The 19655-nt window shown below is 55.8% G+C and overlaps 1 protein-coding gene across 5 annotated transcripts in view; it reads right to left on the reverse strand.

Moving 5' to 3' along the window:
- SOX13 (SRY-box transcription factor 13) overlaps positions 1-17221 on the reverse strand; it is a 45401-nt gene extending 28180 nt beyond the window's left edge. The window contains exon 1 of one of the 5 annotated variants that reach the window (XM_053209732.1): positions 17089-17221. Coding sequence is in view for 2 of the 5 variants with exons in the window: in XM_053209727.1 (XP_053065702.1) it covers positions 6508-6650 (143 nt within the window). In the remaining 3 variants the exon portion in view is untranslated. The other 4 variants (XM_027074782.2, XM_053209727.1, XM_053209731.1 and 1 more) reach the window with 4 other exon arrangements.
- Between the last annotated feature and the right edge of the window lie 2434 nt (positions 17222-19655).

Below are 19655 nucleotides of genomic sequence, written 5' to 3' on the forward strand. Positions count from 1 at the left end.
CCATCAGTCCTGGCCCCCCGGCCAACTCGGCTGAACCGCATTGCTCCTGTGGCGTAGCTGTTGCCTAGGGTTCTGCCTCACCTCCCCGGACAGATGTCAGCCTCCCTGTGGGCACAGTCTGGTCTCCTCCCCGCCCCCACCTCACCTGATTCCCTCACATCATGAGGGCTTCGTAACACTTATCCATTCCCCGAGTATCATATTTGTTCAAAAATACATCACACCCGGGGGCACCCGGGTGGCTCAGTCGGTTAAGTGGCCGACTCGACTGTGGCTCAGGTCAAGATCTCACGGTTTGTGGCATGGAGCCCCCTGTCAGGCTCAGGGCTGACAGCGAGGAGCCTGCTTGGAATTCTCTCTCTCCCTCTCTCTCTCTGTCCCTCCCCCACTCTCTAAATAAATATAAATAAATAAACACTTAAAAAAAAGGCATCTAGAGATTAATAATTCTCAATCCTGTACAACGTAAATTTGCCCATTTGTCAAGAAATGGCACCTGCTGGCTTTCCCAGGAAAGTTGGCCGTCCGTACTTACTTGGGCCCTGGCAGGACCAAAGCCGAGGGCGGCATGGGTCCGGGCAGACAGGGAAGTGCAATATCCCTCCCCCCTCACTCCTCCAGGACTGCCAGCCCCACACCCTGGGAGCCCACTAACCCTGGCAGGGAAGCGAAAGTTGTCTCGATTACCAGATGGTTCAGCATGATGTGAGGCAGCAAAAATGTCTTTGAATGGAAAGGAAAAGAACAGGGTTCTGTTGGAATTTTTCATAGAACAATGAGAGAAGTTTCAGTCTGAATGAATGAGCTAGCCATTCTAAAAGTTCTCTGAAAACATTCTCTGGTTCCCCATTGACCTGCTCTGACCTTGGTGGTCTTTTCCTAACTGCAATCTAAGCTAATGCCCCTTTCTTCTACTGTGCAAGGCTCAGGGCTGGTAGCTCAGCCACCATTGCTCCTTAAAGCCTTCTGGCACAGAGGTGCCCCACTAACAGTCATCTTAGCAGGACCCAGGGGTGGCTAATGAACCCCAAGCCCGGTAGCGGACCCAGAGTACGAGCTCTATACACACTTACTGAACGTAACTACAAGAAATCGGATCCTGTAATTCATCCTTTCATGAACCCCTGGAAAGAGCCTTGAGCTAGCTGAGGAAGAGGATGTCAACTCAGAGAACACAGGACAAGTAACCCATCTGGGGACTGAGTGGCCGTCAGCTGTGTGAGGAAAATAATAATAGTCCAAATCTCACAGCTAGAAACCAGGCCCGTTCTCTCACCGCCCAACACCCCTTTCCCCCAACATCCCCCATGCACACATTCTGAGCCCCAGATCTTTCCACAGTTCCACAGAAGCTTCGATCCTTCCAGCAAATCTGCCCTTGATCCAACCACCCAATGGCACCAACCAAGCACCCGGTTGGGATGCAAGTAACTCACTTGAGTGGTTTGCTCCCCAAAGCGGCCTGGGCTCCTCCCGGCCATGAGGCAGAGGTGAGGGCATCCGGCACCACTGTCCCTGACTCTAAGAAGCTCCCCGCCACGGCAGGCTTCTCTGCCCTTTGGCACCAGGGACGCCTGGAGGACGCTGACCCTTTGAAGAACGGCCAATGCGGCTATTTCTCGTCAAAGCCAGTTGGGAGGAGACTGAGGAGAAGTCAATGAAGTCGACTTACGTGAGTGGACACAGGAAGGGGACTTGCTTCCAGGAATAGGGACCGGTGATGAGTCCAGGGGGTCGTGGAGGCCAGCCCGGGGGAGAAGGCACCACGGGCACTGTTCCTGCCCTCTGCATCATCTTCCAGGACCCCCCACAACAACCTGCACCACAAAGCCCAGGCACCCACAGAGCTCTATCTGTGGCCCGATCTCGTGGTCACCAAGCTCAATTCCATCCGCTCAGCACTTTTGCAGAAAGGGGGTTGTTTTGCTTGTGCACCACTCTTTCCACAGGGGCGGCCATTTTGCCCGCTCGCCCTCTTCCGGGATCTGCTCACACACTTTTCTTCCCTTGTAGGTGTCTTCCCAGATCTGCTCTCTTGAGAAACTCTACGGTGGCTCTGTTCCGAGCATCACAGCCCTGACCCCACTTCACAGGGAGAAATCTGGAGCCCAAGGCCCGGTGAGCATGCACGAGGGAGGGAAGCCCACTCACCCCAGATACAAGAGCCATTAGGGATCACATGGGGATGCCGTGCCATCCAGAAGGGCTTCTCCCCACACGGGGCTGGGCTCAAGTTGGCCCCATGCTGAAGTTATTCCCTAGCACAGGCCAGGACACCACACAGTCCATCATAAATTGCTGACCTGCTCCCCTTTCCTGTTTAGCCCCCGCCGTGGCCCCTAAGAGTCTTCCCCCAAGAAGACTGGAGAACAGAATGTGCTTGGCTAGAGACCTGGGCGTCTTAAGTTGCTAATAACAGATTCTCAATCTGAAAAACAAAATAATAGAAGGCTTGGCCCTTCCTTTCTGCTCCCCTCATCCTCAACACTGCTTCCTGCAAGGCGAAGAAGAGAAAGAAATGCCTCCTTTGGCCACAGAGTGGGAAATCAACTCCTCCCCTCCCCAGGACTCCCAAGGGATCAGTCTCCCCACCCTCCACCCCCCCAGCCTTGCCCCTCACAGGCACAAAAGCCAGGCCCAGAGGAGGCTCTTCTATGAATCTCTTTGTTTCCTTGTGTCCCCGCATCTCTAACTTCACTTTATCCTTAGATTCGCTGAGCATCTGCTAAGTGCCAAGCACTGTGCACCAGGTAGGATGTTACCCCAATCCCCATTCACAGAGGAGAGGTGGCTGCCGGGGGTGCCCCAATCCCCATTCACAGATGACAGGTGGCCGCCAGGGAGCAGTGGGGGCGTGGGTGGTGCTAAAGAACAGTGGTGCTGCGGCTGGCCCAGCCCTCTTGGGCTCACGCCCATAGCCGGACTCTGTTCCCAGTCACCTACCCTGTGCAAGAGCCATCGGGGGGGAAATGGGACAGGAGTGGGGAGGCAAAGAGAGGAGTCAAAGCCAGAAGCCGCCATCTTTGGAAAGAGCAATAGTGAAAGACAAATCTGAATGTTCCCAGGGACAGATTATAAAAATTGTGTTCAGGGTATAGGTTATGTGCAAATTGCTTGTAAATATGTACGTGGCCCTTGGACAAACCCACTTGTCACTGCTGCTCTCTCTGCCCTGCTCTTACTCAGGCAGTCTGCAAGCCACCTAGAAAGCTACCTGACCACCTCACCGGGACATTCCAGAGCTTTGCCCCTCAGCCCGGCTTCTCTCTTTAGCCTCCCCTCCCCTTGCAACCACCTGAGAAAACAGGCGTGCAGAGGATTTAGAGACAACGGGGCTGTGCCCACACCGGGCACAGTCAAGCTGGCAGGTGAGGGAGGAAAGGGGGAGAAGGGCGGCCTCAGCCAAGGTGAACATCCTTCCCGATCTAGTCTCGGGATGGGCTCCATGGGACTGTCAGGAGACCCCTTGGGCTCCAGTTGTCAACGCCTCAACCCTTCCCATCACCAATTGCTCAAAACCAGTGGCAGGAGGCCAGAGGGTTCTGCGGCCAGATCCCAGAGTGGGTTTCCACTTGGTCTGCACGGGGTCAGACATGCCACACAGACCAGCCTTGTCCCTGCCGGCATGGGACTAGGAAGCCCCGCCACTCGGAGGCGTCTCCGTCTCTGAATCTCAGAGTCCTCATCCACAAAATGAGGGGTCAGATACCCTCTGCCCTCCCCGACTCACAGGGTTTCTCAGGCACCCGAAGACAAGCCGCCCGGAAAGAGGCACACGGTGGAGACGGCAGATGCCGGACTGTGACAAAGTGTCTGACTCCACATCTGGATTTGAAACTGCAGCAAACATTACCAGGGTGGCCGTCATTGCCCTCATCTGACTCTACGGTCACAGCATCACAGCATTCTCGTCTTCTCCTAGGAGGGGTCAAAACCATCCTTGCCAAATTGCAGATGGGGAAAGTGAGGCCCCAAGAGATGAAGGGACAAGCCTGAGGGCACGGAGGCTGGACCAGGGCCTCGGCCCCAGCTGCCCACTGACCCTCAAACACCAGCACAGCAGTCAGAGGAAGATGTTAGCGGCTCCTGGAGGGTTTCACCCCCGCAGGAAAGAAAGGCAGGACAGGGGCCCCAGTGCCCGATGCACAGGGAGCGACAGCTGGGCTGGGCACACCGGCTACAATTCTGGGGTCAGCCAGTCCCCCCTTCAGTCTGGCAGGTCTAGACGGTGCCCCAGGAAGGCCACCGCTGGTCCTTCGGATCCTGGGCCTCCCGGCCTGACTGACCTGCCCAGGAAAGGGGCAGCCTGGCCATTTCCAACTTGACAATGATGGGAAGAAGACAGACCACCATTTCCATGAGACAGATAGAAACCAAGTTCCAAAAAGGCTTATGACATGGACAAGACAGAGAATAATCCCGACAGTTCCCTCTACTGTGCAATTGCTGTGCATCAGCCCATGGCACACCTTTTTCTAGAATCCTCACAATAAGTTGCCACAGGGGAGACACCATGGCCCCATTATATGGATAAGAAAAACGCAGCTCAAAGAAATTAGGCAAGGGGCACCTGGGTGGTTCAGTCAGTTAAGTGTCTGACTTTAGCTCAGGTCACGATCTCGCAGTTCGTGGGTTCGAGCCCCACATCTGGTTCTATGTTAACAGCTCAGAGCCTGGAGCCTGCTTTGGATTCTGTGCCTCCCTCTCTCTGCCCCTCAGACCACTCACGCTCTGCCTCTGTCTCTCAAAAATGAATAAATGTTAAAAAAAAGAAAAAGAAAAAGAAATTAGGCAAAATGCCCAATATTGAGACTCAAAATCCAAAAGCTGCAAATCCAGAAGTTTCTGACTATACAGCTCCAGGGTGTTTTCATTGAATTATCCTTCTCCTAAAATGAAGACTATTCCAGAGTGAGACTGAGTTATTCATAATGTATCGGTGTGGAGAGGAGGAAGAAGAAAGGTACAAAATGATGACCAAAATTGGCACCCAACCCTGGAGCAAGCTAGGGAGGGGCCTGAACTTCACCGGCCATGCAGGCCCTTTTTTCAGTCTGACCCAGGCCACCCCCCACCCACCCCAGTCATCCTCACCATCCTGTAATGCGGGCGTGTACTTTCACACGCCACGGGGCTCTGGCTCTGCCCCTGCCTAGAACGCCCTTCGTACATTCTTGACCAGAAAACTCCTACACCTCACTCAAAGCCCAGCTCAAATGCTGCCCTTTCTTTAAAAACCATTCCTGGGGTATTTATCCAAGGGATACAGGTGTGCTGTTTCAAAGGGACACATGCACCCCCATGTTTATAGCAGCACTATCCACAATAGCCAAAGTATGGAAAGAGCCCAAATGTTCGTCGGTGGATGAACGGATAAAGAAGATGTGGTATATAGATATGCAGTGGAGTATTACTCGGCAATCAAAAAGGATGAAACCTTGCCATTTGCAACGACGTGGATGGAACTGGAGGGTATCATGCTAAGCGAAATTAGTCAGTCAGAGAAAGACAAACATCATATGACTTCACTCATAGGAGGACTTTAAGAGACAAAACAGATGAACATAAGGGAAGGGAAGCAAAAATGATATAAAAACAGGGAGGGGGACAAAACATAAGAGACTCTTAAATATGGAGAACAAACTGAGGGTTGCTGGAGGGGCGATGGGCTAAATGGGTCAGGAGCACTGAGGAATCTACTCCTGAAATCATTGTTACACTATATGCTAAGTAATTTGGATGTAAGTTAAAAAAATTTAAAAAATTAAAAATCATTCCCGGGAAGCCTGAGTGGCTCAATCGGTTAACCATCCGACTTCAGCTAAGGTCATGATCTCACAGTTCGTGAGTTCAAGCTCCCCGTCGGGGCTGTGCTGACAGCTCAGAGCCTGGAACCTGCTTCGGATTCTGTGTCTCCCTCTCTCTCTCTGCCCCTCCTCCACTCGCACTCTGTCTCTCTCTCAAAAATAATAAATAAACATTAAAAAAAAAATCATTCCCTAATAACCCTAGAAAAGTTGATGGCGCCTCCAGGGCATCCCAGAGTCTTTTGAGATCCCTGGTCTCTACTCCTTGACTGGACTGCAATTATGTATTCAGGTTCCGGCTAGCTCCGAGCCCCGGGGACAGGGACAGTAATAGCCTTCTCTAATACAACCCTTACTATTCAAGATACCACACGGAGCACCTCTTCACATGTAACAGTCACAGCAGCCCCTATTATCACTCCCACGTTACAGATGGGGAAACTGAGACTCAGACAGACAGGTTAAGCTACTTACCCAAGACCACACAGGCAGGCAGTCTGGCTCCAGAGTCTGCCTGCCCAGGCTGGTAGTCTTGCCTCCCCATCCCCAATGCAGTGCCTGGCACACGCTAGGTGTTCAGTAAAGGTTTGTGGCATAAAAGGGTAGAGAAGGAGGAAGGTATTGCCTCACCCCGGCTACCTCCGGCTCCAAATACCACCTGAAATTCCTCGGCCCCGGATATCCCTACTTCTGGTCCCACCTTCTGACATCCAGCGCAGCTTTCTTCCCCAAACCTCCAGGTGCTTTTCCTATCTCCCATCCATTTCTTCCTTGAGTGTCCCAGCAGGAGTGAGGGGTCCTGCTGTCTTTCCAGTGGGAAACTGAGACCCACAGAGGCCTCATGGCCAGCGGATCTGTTCAGAGGCAAGTCTCCTGCCCATGGGGCTGGCGCCTCGTTCGGACTGGTTTTACCTCTGCCTCCGGCAAGAAAAAACAAGCAAGTTGCAGGGGCAGTGTGGAGGTCAGCACCTGCCCTTTCCTCGCTGCCAGCACCCCCTGGCTGACCTGACCACTGGTCTCTGGCTGGGCCTGAGAGCCGAGGAGGGGGGCTGCTCCCCGGGGCTAGGGAGGAGGAGACAAGAGGCCCTTTGTGTCCGCAGAGCTCCTGAGACACCTGTTCTCCCTCCTGCCTGCCTGTGGCCTCCCTCCCTCCCTCCCTCCTGGCCGGGCTGTGTGCGGCCTTGTTTATCCTACAGCCCTGGCAGCCAGGCCCAGCCTGCTCCCAGCGTGGGGCTCCGGCAGCCCCTGCCAGCACCTGCCTGGTCCTGGCAGCCCCGGGGGCTGCGGGCCAAGCACAATCACCCTGCTGTTGACACAGTTGTTGATTTTCAGGAGGGCAGGGAGGGACGGGAGAGAAGGAGAGAAGCGGCGAAGGCATTTAACGCCAGCCTGGCTAATTTGCAGTTGGTCCCAGCAATCCTCTCCCGCCCCAGCGGCCTGGGAGAGAGTTTGGCTTCCAGTCCCCGGCCGCCTGGGCCACACACCCGAGTCCCGCCTAAACCCGCAGCGTCACACCACGGGCAGCCCCCCACACACAACTCAGCCCCCCCCCCCCCCACACACACAACTCGGAGCAGAACAAGGCCTCTGGGCTCCAGGAGCCTCTAGCCACCCTGTCTTCAAATGCCTAGCACTCCTCCTCCCTCCAAAGTCCTGATGCCCCCTCGGGCCCTGGTAAGGGACAGGACCAGCTGCCATGCCCTTGGGGCGCCAGGTAGGGCCCCTGGTTGACCAGAAGGGATCTGTCCTTACAACCTTCTCTTCTCTCTGAGTTGTTCTTGCCAAGCGATCTCCTCCTCACCCTCCAGGTCTCTAGGTTTCCTCTTACAGGGAGCCTTCCCTGATTGCCCAACTCTGATGGCAGTGCCCTCCTGGGTGCCCCTGTAGCACTCCGCCCTGCACCTCCCGACCCCCGCTTTGTCAGTCAGTATCTGACAACGACTTCCTTCTCTTTCCCTTCCTCACTAAGTAGAACAGGGCCGTGCTGGTCTCCTAGCCCCAGCGTAGTAGGGCACAGCCGTGAGGCAGGCACTCCCTGCGGACCCGCTGAGTGGCTGTGTGAATGGAGCAGGCCCCCACAGGCCCGAACATCCACTACACCTCCACCCCAAGTTCCCTCTCTGACAGTCACCTCCTGGATTAATAAGGCCCTGTGGCCGGTTAAAAGGCTTCGAGAATTACCCACCAGCACATGAACTTAGATCCGCTTAGCCAGTTATCTCCTCAGAGATCAAAGAACAAGATATTGAAGGACAGGGATGGGTGAGTTTTGAGCATGAGACAGGGAGACAGGAGGGCAAGGACTCAAGGAAGATCCTGTGGGTCGGAGGCCAGCAAAAGGGTCCAGTAGAGGTTGCTGTCGGGCCAGACAGGAACTCCCCTCTCCTCGTAGGCGCCCCCCTCTTCAGTCTTCCCTGCCCCTTCCCTCCTGGGGCTCCCACATCCATCCAGCCTTGACTCGGGAATCAGGAGGTGACTCGCTGCTATGGCCACCTGGCTGCTATGGCCACCTGGCTTCTACGGCCAACGGTCCCAACAGGACTCGGGCTCTGCGAGGAGGGTGGTAGCTACACAGACCCTCACTAAACCGCCCCCCCCCCACGCACACCCCCACTCACAACTGACCCTCCCCTCAATTCTGGTTCCCCAAACTCCAAGTCAATCAGTGCCCAGAAAGGGGTACCAAAGAGCCAAATCACCTCCAAACTTGGGGTGTCATGATGAGGAGGATGGAGCTGAGGCCAGGCAGAGCTGCCAGGAGAGACATGAACTTACATTCTGGAAACCACGGGTCCCCGACGTTCTGCCCAGTTCCAGTAAGGCCATCATGTACCTCAGAGCCCCATTCACCCAGACTTGTACACTTATCACAACTTACACGGCAGTCAAGCTCATCCCTTGACGTCCTCAGACACCAAAGAGAAAGTTCTCCTGCTACCCACACCTCTTTTCCGAGCAAGATGTGACACAGATCCCCTTCCTCTGTTCTTTGACCTGTTTCCTGGCTAGGGCACCTTCACCCCAACTAAGAGAGGCCTCTCAGCCCCACCAGCTCCAGCTAGGGGTCCCCATGATTCCACCACTAACTCTTTGCCTCCATACTCTGCTTTCTCCAGCCCCTCATCCTGGCCAGACTCCCAGACACCCTCCACTCCCGGGGAGAGGGTATGGCTGCGGTTTCAGGCTCACAAGGACATAGCAGGAGGCAACTGAATTTACAAAGAGGAAAGCAGGGAAGGAGGGTCACTACCCGCTGCCCTGCCCCTCCCCAGGAAGAATGGGACTGAAACCCCAATCCTTTTGGGGTTTGTCGGGAACCTGAGGCCCTGGAGAATACTGAAGGTCACAGAGGAGGGACAAGAGGAGGGCCTCCCTCTGGCTCTCCTTGGCCTCACAGTCCATTCTCTCCTTTCCTTCTTGAGGCTGGTCTCCCTGGGGCTCTCAGAGGCACTTCCTGGTCTCCCAGAGGCCAGAGGGGCTAACCAGGGTCTAGAATGCAGCACCCCTACCCGGGTTGCCTACGCACACACGCATACACGCACACGCTCGCGTGCCCTGGCCAACCAGCCAGGAAAAGGGGGAGCCAGGTCAGCCAGAGAAGCAGCATGGGCTGGAGGGGCCACTCCCTCTGTTTTCAACAGCTCCCTATTCATTCTCCACTCCCCTCGCCCCACCTGCCTCTGAGAACCCAGTCATACCTGCACCCAGGCCTCCTTCCAGCCCCTCCCCACTAACCTTTTATTCTCCCTTCCTTCCCCACCGCACCCACCCCTCCCCCTCCGGGGACAGGCCTGGCATCGAAGCCTCACCAGGATAAAGGAATGACTTCAGCTCCTTCAACAGGGCTGGGGGCGGTTTCTAGAACTTCACACCCCGCAGTCAGAAAACTCCCCTCTTTCTCCCCTCTGAGGAGGGCACAGGGCCTGCCTGGCTCAGCCTGTGCGGGCCAGGCAAGAGTTAACTCTTTTGAGTCAGTGTGAGGGCAGCTTAAGGCAAGATTTACTCCCTTTGCTGCCTCCTGCCAGGTGCCAGGGCCAACAGGAGGGCATGGGCCGGGGTGCATGGGCCCACTCGCCTGTCATCCTGAAAGGGTACCCCCGGTCCAGGCTTCAGGCTGCTTCCCACTTCCCACTATCACCCCTCCCGCCAGGAACCCGTGTGTCTTCCAGAAAAGAAACACTGACTACTTTTCTGTTACAGCGCGTGGCAGGTTCTGGATATATTTTGAATCCTTCTCACTCTGATTACAAAGGTAACGCACGTTGTGGGACTACTTTCGGAAACTACAGAAACACAGAAATAAGAATAAAAAAGTGAGCCATAATTAAAAAAAAAAAAAAAGAAGTCAGCAAAGGGTAGAGGTCTAGCTCCTAGAGCTGGGATGGGTCCCCCTTGGCCCGCTAGCCCCCTGCCCTCTGAATGGCCAACCTGCCCTCTCCCCACCCTGGGGGGGATCCTTCAAATGGTGGGACCTGAGCCCCCTGGAATCGAATCGGCAGCGGGGTGCCTCCAGCGTGCCAAGAAGCAGGACCCAGCCCCAAGGTTCCCCGCTCCCTTGGAGGGGGGATGGGAGAAGGCCTGGACCAAGGCCCTCTGGGAACTAGTTTTCACCCCATCCTGTTCCACAGGCTGCACATTCCATTCTGATTCAAGCAGGGGGCGGTGACTGGGGGAGGTAAGGCCTAGGGGAGAAGAACAGTCTGGCCTCCTCTGGGGCGGATCCCCCAGGGAGCTCCAGGCCTGGCAGGGAGCAGACGGGGGGGGGGGGGGGGGGGGGGGGGGGGGGGGGGGGGGGGGGCGGTCAGAGTTCCTGCCTGGTCTGCGGGCCCCTTCTTGTTCTCTCCTCAAACCAAAACACTGAAACCCTACCTTCGACATGTCCCCAGAAGATACAGGGGACAATGTGGGGGGAACACTAAACCTCTCCCCACTCCCAGCCTGGCCACAATCCTCTGGGATGCTTAAATGTTAGAGTACTGGGGGGGGGGGGGGGGGGAGGGGAGTCCGAAGACTGTGTGTGTCCAGGGGACTGAACACAGGTTTGACAGGGTGTGTCAGGCTTCCCACAGAGACCGAAAGGGCCTGGGTAGAGGATGCTATTTAGGAAAAAACGTGGAAGCCGGAGACACTGTCCGCACCTCTTCCTCTACCAGCCCATACACACCTCTCCCCCCGAAAACACACTCCTGACTGGACACGGCAACCTTTGGGCACACCTCTCAGCCCCGGCTGCTTGCTCTCCTGGCTCACTCCCACGCGCACACTTAGTGCTGGGATGCTGAGCCACACACGCGGCACATCCCGGGCCATGCCCAGGTCTTGGATTTGCCTGCGGATGACCTTGGGAGGAGGTAGGGGAACCCCAGACACTTCCTCCTCACCACACGGCCTCTTGGAGGTCTGACCACTGTCAGTGTTCCATGTCTGGGTCCTTCTAGATCCCCCCCCCCCGCCACCCCCCCGCCACAGCACCTAGTGTGTCAGAGGGGAAGGGAGGCAGGGGCCACAGGGCCCCTGGCTCCTCCTAAATGAGGCAGGTCCCAGGAGCAGAGGGTCCTCTTAAATAAAAGAGGGACAGGAGAGCTAAGAACATGTCTGGAGTAGCAGGTGGTAACCTCGAGGTTCTATGCTGTGGGCCACACAGGGGAGACAATAACCTTTTCCTAGGGGAGCCCCAAGGGCCTTCACCACCCTCAGGCTTGGGCAGGAATGACCTCAGCGGTCTCTGGCTAGGTCCAAGAGATAGAACAGGCACTCGGGCCCAAATGGACACCCTACTCCACTGCACCCACGCTCAGGAAGAAACCACGATGTCACTGCTGCTCAGAAAGAGTATTTGAATTTTGCAAAGAAACAGAGTCACCCGACCAGAGAAGCAAGCAGAGGTCGGAGGCAGCCTTGCTGAACTGGCCTGTAACAAATCTCCTAATCGAGGCTTCCCAAGGAGCTGGAAGGGGGACTCCAAGGAAGAGGCAGCCAAAATGGAGGTGACCCCAAGCAAAGACCCCATCCAGGGCATGCCTTCCTGCTTGGGAGCAGGGAGACGGGGAGATGACAGGGAAGGTGAAAGCAATCTTCCACGGGCCTTGTGACAGCCTTCCTGGCTGACATAGCCAGGTTCCAGAAACGGGACTAGCAAAGGGTGAGGACTTCAGCGAGTTTGGACAGGAGCGAGGCCTCTTAAGCAAACACTGAGCACAAAAATAATTCCCATTCAAAGCACGACTTACTGTGGGCCTGGCTGGGCCTTCCCAGCACAGAGCCCTTTTCAAAGGCTCCCCTTTACCTCTGAATGTGGCTGGGGGGAGGGGCGCACAGGCATGGTGGCATTTGAATTCCACTCTTTCCCAGAGGCTTCCTGGCAACCTACAGGGAGCTGCCCAATAAAGGCCACTCTCAAAGCACCCCCAGAGAGGAGTAAACCCGTGTAGAATGTCAGCTCCTCAAGGGCAGGAATGTTAGATCCTCTGGAGGAACAGGCCTCTCAAGCAAACATGTGTCGGGCAACAGCACACCCCAGGTCCATGCCATTCATGCAGTGCCACCGAAGGCTTAACCAGAGGTGAGCCTCCCGAGCTGTCAGAGGTAAGCACTGTTGCTGTTATTGTCCCAGTTCACAGATGGGAGAACAGAGGCTCAGAGGCGTGCAGTGATGAACATCTCTCCCAGCTCTAAATCTTTCCCGGGCACATCACGTGGCCCTAAATCTGCCCATGATGAGAGGAGCAGCATGTTCAGCACGGGGCTCTCCCCACTAAGGAACGACCGGGTAAGGATGAAGCTGGAATGTGAGACGCTTCTCCAGCCAAGGCAGCATTGGAAATCGCCCTTCACCGCCACTGACCCCAACACTCCTGATCATGACATCTGAGCTGGGGGATAGAATGCCCTCTCTGGGCAAGAGCAAAGAATAGTTAGTGAGACCTGCTGTCTCCACCCCCAGACCCATCTCCCCTTGGCCCACCCTTCCTCAATCCCCGCCCCCCCCCCCCCCACACACACACCTCGATTCCAATCCAGCCTCCTAGTTAGCCTCTTCCATTCCGGCTCCCCTCCAAACTATCCTCTATTAGCAGCCGGAGCGACCTCTCTCTTTTACATTTTTTCCCACTTACAAGAGTAATTCATGGCCATTGTAGAAGATTGGAAGAATCAACAGAAGATGACGGAAATAAAAATCACCCATTGTTCTACATCTGGAATTAGCTCTGTAAACATCTCGAGGCAGCCTTTGAATCTTTTTATGCATGTGTGCAGGATGTGCATGTGTATACGTACAATTATCTGCACAGAAGTAGTTTTGTTCTACAGAGCTTTATATAGGTTTTCTTACACTTTTGATGATATACATTTTCCGAATTATCAGCTACTCTTTTTTACCTATGCTTTTTGGGGTTTGGTTTGTATGGTATAGTTGATCGGTGTCCTACACTCCGAGAGGACAAAAGGATCGAGAGCCAAATCACCATCTTTCCTCCATCTCATCCCACCCCTCGGCCCTCATTTCCCTCCCCTGGGGCAACTCTGATTACCTGTGTCTTGTTATACTCAATAAGCTGTTAAAATCATAAATCAGATCGTGTCACTCCCCGACTTAAAACTCTCCAATGTCTTCCCATCGCCCTGGCCATAAAATCCGGGCGCCTCTGTGACCAGGATCTTTTCTTCCTCTGAGTTCTCCTCCTCCAGCCACATTGCTGTTGCAAAACCTGATCTGGCCTCAGGGATTTTTCATTGGCGGTTCCCTCAGCCTGGAATCCTTCCTTCAGGTCTTTGAGCCCGCTGGCTCCTTATCCCTCAGGGCTCCGCTGAGCCAGCCTCCCCCCAGGGCGGCTTTCACTGGCTTCCAATCCTGGGCCACCCTTGCCTTTCTCCTCGCAGGCAGACATTCTCTAGCACATGACCCTGTTGTATTTCTTCCAAGCCACATAGGGTCTAATGTTGTCTTGGTTACTTATTTCAAGTTATTTATTGCCTGCTTCCTCCCACCAGAAATAAGACTCCGTGAGGACAGGCACACTACCTGTCTTGTTCACCCCTAAAGCCACGCTGCCTAGCACAGGGCCTGGCACATCACAGGTTTTCAACAAATTTCTGTTGAAGGAATGAATGGGGGCTACTGAGGTACTGACTCTCATCACTGAAAACCAGCCCACCAGCAGGCTCTCCAAGCACCGACCTGGCCACCACCCCCCATGCCCGGGGTGGGGGCTAGGGTATCAGAGAAAGTAAAGAGGAGCCCATTGTCCGAGGTGGCATCCACCCGCCCTTCCCTCCCGTCACCCAGCTCATCCCTTACTGGTGCTGTGCATTCGCAGAGTCCAGAATCAGACACGGAGCCTGTGACCAACCCAAAGTGCTAGAAAATACTCTAACTGCAAGTGCAAAGTTGAAGATGAAACTTCGCCTCCGATCCCCCCAGGCAGCTGGGATATTCCAGGTTCCCAAGTGAGCCCCAGCAGCAGGTGACCCAGACGCTGCCCCGGGGAGCAGAGCTCCCCCAGGAACAGCCTAGCCCAATCCCACCTGACTACCCCTCCCACCCCGCCCCTCCCCCACCCCTCCCTGGGGCCCCAGACACCTGGGCTCCTCTCTCCAGAAATTCACCCAGCTCCAGAGACACAAATGCACATCCAATCCTGTGCCAGCAGCCAAAGCCAGGATACTCAGGGGACACCCTTGTGGAGCCGCTTCCTTCCTGGGGCCTGATTTCCATGGAGAGAAGACTGCAGGTGGGCCAAGATTAATTTTTAAGAATGAGGAAAAGGAGGGAATAAACTGCTTTTCACAAACACTGTGAAATAATTGGGGGGGGGGGGGCATGAGGGGAGATGATAATAGACTTAAGACCAAACTAGACAAGGACTAGGAAGAATCAGAGAAGTAAAGAAGTGGGAGGCTTCTTCCCTTCCAGAAGTGGACAGCTGTTATAATTGATTACATGAGCACAATCTCAAAACGCCCTTCTGGTTTCTTTACAAGGTCAGTTAAGTAATAATGGCAACAATAGCTAACATTTCTCCAGCACTTACTACTTGCCAGGTACTGTTCTAGGAGATTCAGACGAACAAACTGAGGCACAGAGCAGGAAGATTAAATTGCTCAAGATCAAGTCGCCAGTGGCAGGATCTAAGATCTAGCATCTAACTCCAGAGCCCCTGACTCAACCACTGAGCTATATGTGGCCCCGTGGAGGGGGGAGGGCTATCCTTTTGGAGTTCATGCCTTCCAAACCAATACCGCTTAGTTGATTGTTAGAGGCCAGTTTCAAAGATGTGTGCATAATTCTGACCATTCTGCAGAGGGGAAATTCTGTAAAAGTTAAAGGACTCGCCTGAGCTCATGCTGCCCGTAGGAGAGGAATTCAAACCAAAGTGTGCTCAACCCAGCATCTGGAGCACCCCTTCCTAAGGGAGCACTCTGGAAACCCGGATCTCGAAACTCCGCCCAGAACCGCAGCATCTCCCCTGGCTTTGGCCAGGCCCCTTCGCCAGCGCAGAGGCGCCCTGCCCGGAAATTCCCACAGAGTCACAGCGAACTTCCCAGGAAAACTCCTCGGCTTCCTCCTAGCCCCTGTCACGGAGGTGGCAGCCAAGAGCGCCGCTGGAGTCCTTGCAGCTGCCGTCGGCCCTCCCGGGGCGGGAGCCGCCGCTCGTGCGCTCGGGGTCCTCCCGGAAAGGTCCAGGGCTGAAGTTCAAAATTCACTTCCCGCCCAGGCCCGGCTCGCGGCCCCGCCCGGGACTCTCCGACAGCCCCCACGTCTATCGCCCTCCCCAGCCCCAGAAGTCATGGAGCTCCTCCAGCCAGCAAGGCCAGGCGGGCGGCTGGGAAAATCCCGCGGGCGATTCCTGCGCGTCCGGGGACTCGCAGCAGCCGGCGCGCGCGCACACGCGCGTACACACACACACGTGTGTGTGGGCGCGCCCGCTAGTGTGTGCGTGTGTCACAGCCGCCGGCGCGCACGTGTGTGTGTGTGTGTGCGTGTGTGTGTGTGTGTGTGTGTGTGTGTTTACGTACGGAACGCGCGGGGTGGGAAAACAATGGCGAGCCGCTGGGAACAGAGCGACGGGCCCCCTCCCCACATCCCCGCCTCCCTCCCCCCAGGCAAGATTCGTTTTGCGGGGAAATCAGGATGCGGAGATTCACCTCCGACAGCAAAGGCGGGAGGTGGGGGGTGGGAAGAAGGAGGCTAGGGTGGGAGGTGGGAAGGGGTGAAACAGGAGCGGCCGGAGCAGAAAACAAACAGGATGCAGCGCCCGGCGGGTCCGCTGGGGTGCGAACCTGAGGGGTGGGAAGGACTGCGTGGCCGGCCCCACGCACCGCACCAACCAGGGCGGGGGTGGATCTGCCTCTGGGCGCCCGCACCCGAGCCCCACGCGGGGCGCGCACAGGTCGCCTCAGCTTCCCTCTGGGAAATCCTTGAACTGGGCGCCTAGACAGGCTGGTGAGAAAGCCCCAGTGCCCGTGCCCCCGGCCGGTCGGCGAGGTGTGGGGGGGGCGGCCACCCCAAGGCTGGCTAAGCGTGGTGCGCACGGTCCCCCTCCCACGCAGCGCCCCCCCCACGGTCTTACCAGGCTGCCCCCCCCCACCCCCTGCACAGGGACCCGGGTCTGCTCGAGAGGAGCCGCCACTGGCCGGCGTTGTTGGGGGTAGGTGGGGGTCCGTTCCTTCTCGAAAAACTTTGCAAAAGATGGAAACTCGCAGAGACGAGAGCCGGCGTGTGCCCAGAAACGCGGGGGCGCGAGTGTCAAACTTCGGAGGCCTGGGGAGAGGGGCGCAGCGGCGTGCTGCGGGCGCGGAGGGGGCGCACTTACTACTCGGCCAGGCGCCGGGCTCGGGGCTCCGCGCTCCTGCTCCTCCTCCGAACGGGTCCTCGCGGCTGGCAGCCTGGGCTTCCCGCTCACATGCCCCGGCGACGCAGCTGACCGGCGCGCGGGGCTGGGGCGGCCGGGCTGGGAGGAGGCACGCCCCCCGCCGTGGGCCGGGGAGTCGCTCCGGACTCGTGGCCACCCTGGGTCCGCTCCCCACCGCGGGCCGCCGTCCCGGGCGGAGAGCTCGGTTCCGGCCGGGCGGCGCCCTCCGCCGAGCCAGGCCTCTCTCTGCACTCTGCCCTCTGCCCTCTGCTCGCGGCCGTCTCCCTGCCTTCCGCGGTCCTGCTCCCTGACTCGCCGGGACGCTGCGCCGGCCCGCCCGCCCGGCTCTCCGGCTCTCCCGCTCTGCGCCCGGGCTCGGTCCCGAACCAGGGCCTCTCGGCGGCTGGCCGCTGGGCCCGGGCTCAGACCTGGGCTCGTCGCTCCCGGGCCGGGGTTCCAGGACCCGCCACTTGCACAGTTCAGTTCAAGCCGGGACCGGGAGCTGGGCGCTCGCAGCTCGCTGCTGCGAGGCGACTCCACAGCCTCAGAGGAGAAAGAGGGAGGGAGACAGAGAGCGGGCAGGGGGAGGAGGAAGGAGGAAGGGTGGGGAGATGGAGAAGGAGGGAGGGACAGAGAGTTCCCTCCTCCTCCCTGCAGCCAGGTCCATCCAGGCATCCGCAGCTGGAAACCTCTGTCGGAAAGGGAGGAGCGGCGGGGGTGGGGGAGAAAAGAAAGAGGTGGGTTCCGCCCCCTCCCACGGCTCAGGTATGAGGGTCGCTGACCAAGAATCTTCGCTCCTTAGAGCAAGACCCAAGAAGTTGTCCATCCAACTCCCGGCCCCCCTCACCCTCCGGCCAGCCAGGATTTAGGGTTTCAGACCCTGTTTCTGAACCTCCCTTGGGACCCTCATCCCACCTGCGGCTACACTGCTTCCTAATGCCTCAGACCATTCTCTAGTCCTGGCATCTGGCACTCTCACAAGTTCTCTCTCTCTCTCTCTCTCCCCCCCCCCCCCCCCGAGCTGTTTTGTATAAAGGAGTATTTATATTTATATATTTTGTATAAAGGAGTATATATAAAGGAGTAATTCAAAGTATTTATTAAATACCTACAATATGCCTGGCCCAGAAGGGTGCTGGGGACACCAGATGAATGAGAGGGTGCCCTGCCCTTTCTGGATTCCCATTTTGTGAAGGAGACAGATGAGTGAACGTGGAATTACAGAGAAGTGGGAGAGGGCCAAGATCAGACCAGCACAGGGGGCCTGGGGACCACCAAGGGCACTCAGGTGGGGGGGACAGGCGTCAGAGTCTTCTTGGGGAGGTGTTCTCTGAACTGGGGCTCAGAAAGTAGAGCAGGTGAAAGGAGTAGCAATCACGAAACCGCAGAGAACGTGCTGGCCAGTGGCTTTTCAGCAGGTGCTGGTCAGCCAGGTTCATAAGGCCTTCTGAGGGCTTTGGATCTCATCATTTCCCGCAGCCTTCCTTACCTAACTCCCTTTATTCACCTTTTAGGTCTCAGCCCAGATATCAATTCTTCCAGAAGGATGTCTTGACAGCCCAATCTGGGTCAGGCGCCCCATCTAAGTATGGGCGCCAGAAGCCCTACCCCCCACCCCAGGTTGTAGATAGTGTGGTCATTGTTCATGTGTGTGGCTCCCCCCACCGGACTGCCAACTCCCTAAGAGCGGAGATGTCTGGCTGGCTCACTGTTACATCCCTGGTGCCTAGTGAGGGCTTGGCAAAGAGCCGGACCTTGATAAAAAGCTGTTGATCAATTGGTTGATGGAAGGGAATGGGAAGTCACTGAGGGATTCTGAGGAGGGCCTCTAATGAGATCAGTCTAGCTGGAGGCAGGGAGGCCGGTGACCAGACAGTGGCAGTGACCAGGGTAAAAAAGTCACAGGCCTGAGGTAAGCTAGGGATAGGGAGGATGGAAAGAAGGGAGTGGGGTGATGGAGGTGGAACAGGTCAAAGTATGGATGACTGGATGAAGCCATTTCGGAAACCAGGAGTCACCCAAGTGCCACCAGTCCTTCCTCTTCCCAGCCAGCATGCTTGTGTTTTCCATATACCTGGTTGTTTTCCTCTGGCCCCTTATCCGTGTCAACGGGCACCTTCATTGTGGGTCCCTCCCCTGTCCTTTGCCACAGCAGAGTGAGAGAGGAAGACAGAGAGATGGGCTATGGGCTCTCCTCTTTCCAACAGCCCCCATCCACTGTATCTGGCGCCACACCCTTCCCCATCACAGCCGCCACATTGAAATTTCTTTTTTTTGGTTTTTGTCTTACTTTCTGTTAATTTTTAGTACATCACTAAATCTTTTTTTCACTTGTCAAAGAAGTGTATTTTTTCTTTTTAAAAATTTTTAATTTAAAAAAAGTTAAAAAAAAAAATCTTTTTTGTTTTTGTTTTTGGTAATCTCTGCACCCAACATGGGGTTGGAACTCATGACCTGAGATCAAGAGTTGCATGCTCTAGGGGCGCCTGGGTGGCTTGGTCGGTTAAGCATCCGACTTCAGCTCAGGTCATGATCTCACGGTCCGTGAGTTCCAGCCCCGCGTCGGGCTCTGTGCTGACAGCTCGGAGCCTGGAGCCAGTTTCAGATTCTGTGTCTCCTTCTCTGTCTGCCCCTCCCTTGTTCATGCTCTGTCTCTCTCGGTCTCAAAAATAAATAAATGTTAAAAAAAAAAAATTAAAAAAAAAAAAAAGAGTTGCACGCTCTTCTGACGGAGCCCGCCAGGTGCCCCTGAAATATTTTTAAGTATCCGCCTACTACATCTTACACACAGTAAGATAATATACATATATAATTCTGTTTTCATATACAGTATCTGTTTGTACCTTATCCCAGTTCTATGAGGTTGGTATCATTATTCCCCCCCCCCCTTTTTTTAAAGTTTATTTATTTGAGAGAGAAAGAGAGAGAGAAAATCCCAAGCAGACTCTGTGCTGTCAGCAAAGAACCCAACTCGGGGCTCAAACTCATGAACAGT

Source organism: Acinonyx jubatus, chromosome E4 (genome assembly GCF_027475565.1).
Source record: "Acinonyx jubatus isolate Ajub_Pintada_27869175 chromosome E4, VMU_Ajub_asm_v1.0, whole genome shotgun sequence".
In the NCBI taxonomy this organism is placed as follows: Eukaryota; Metazoa; Chordata; class Mammalia; order Carnivora; family Felidae; genus Acinonyx; species Acinonyx jubatus.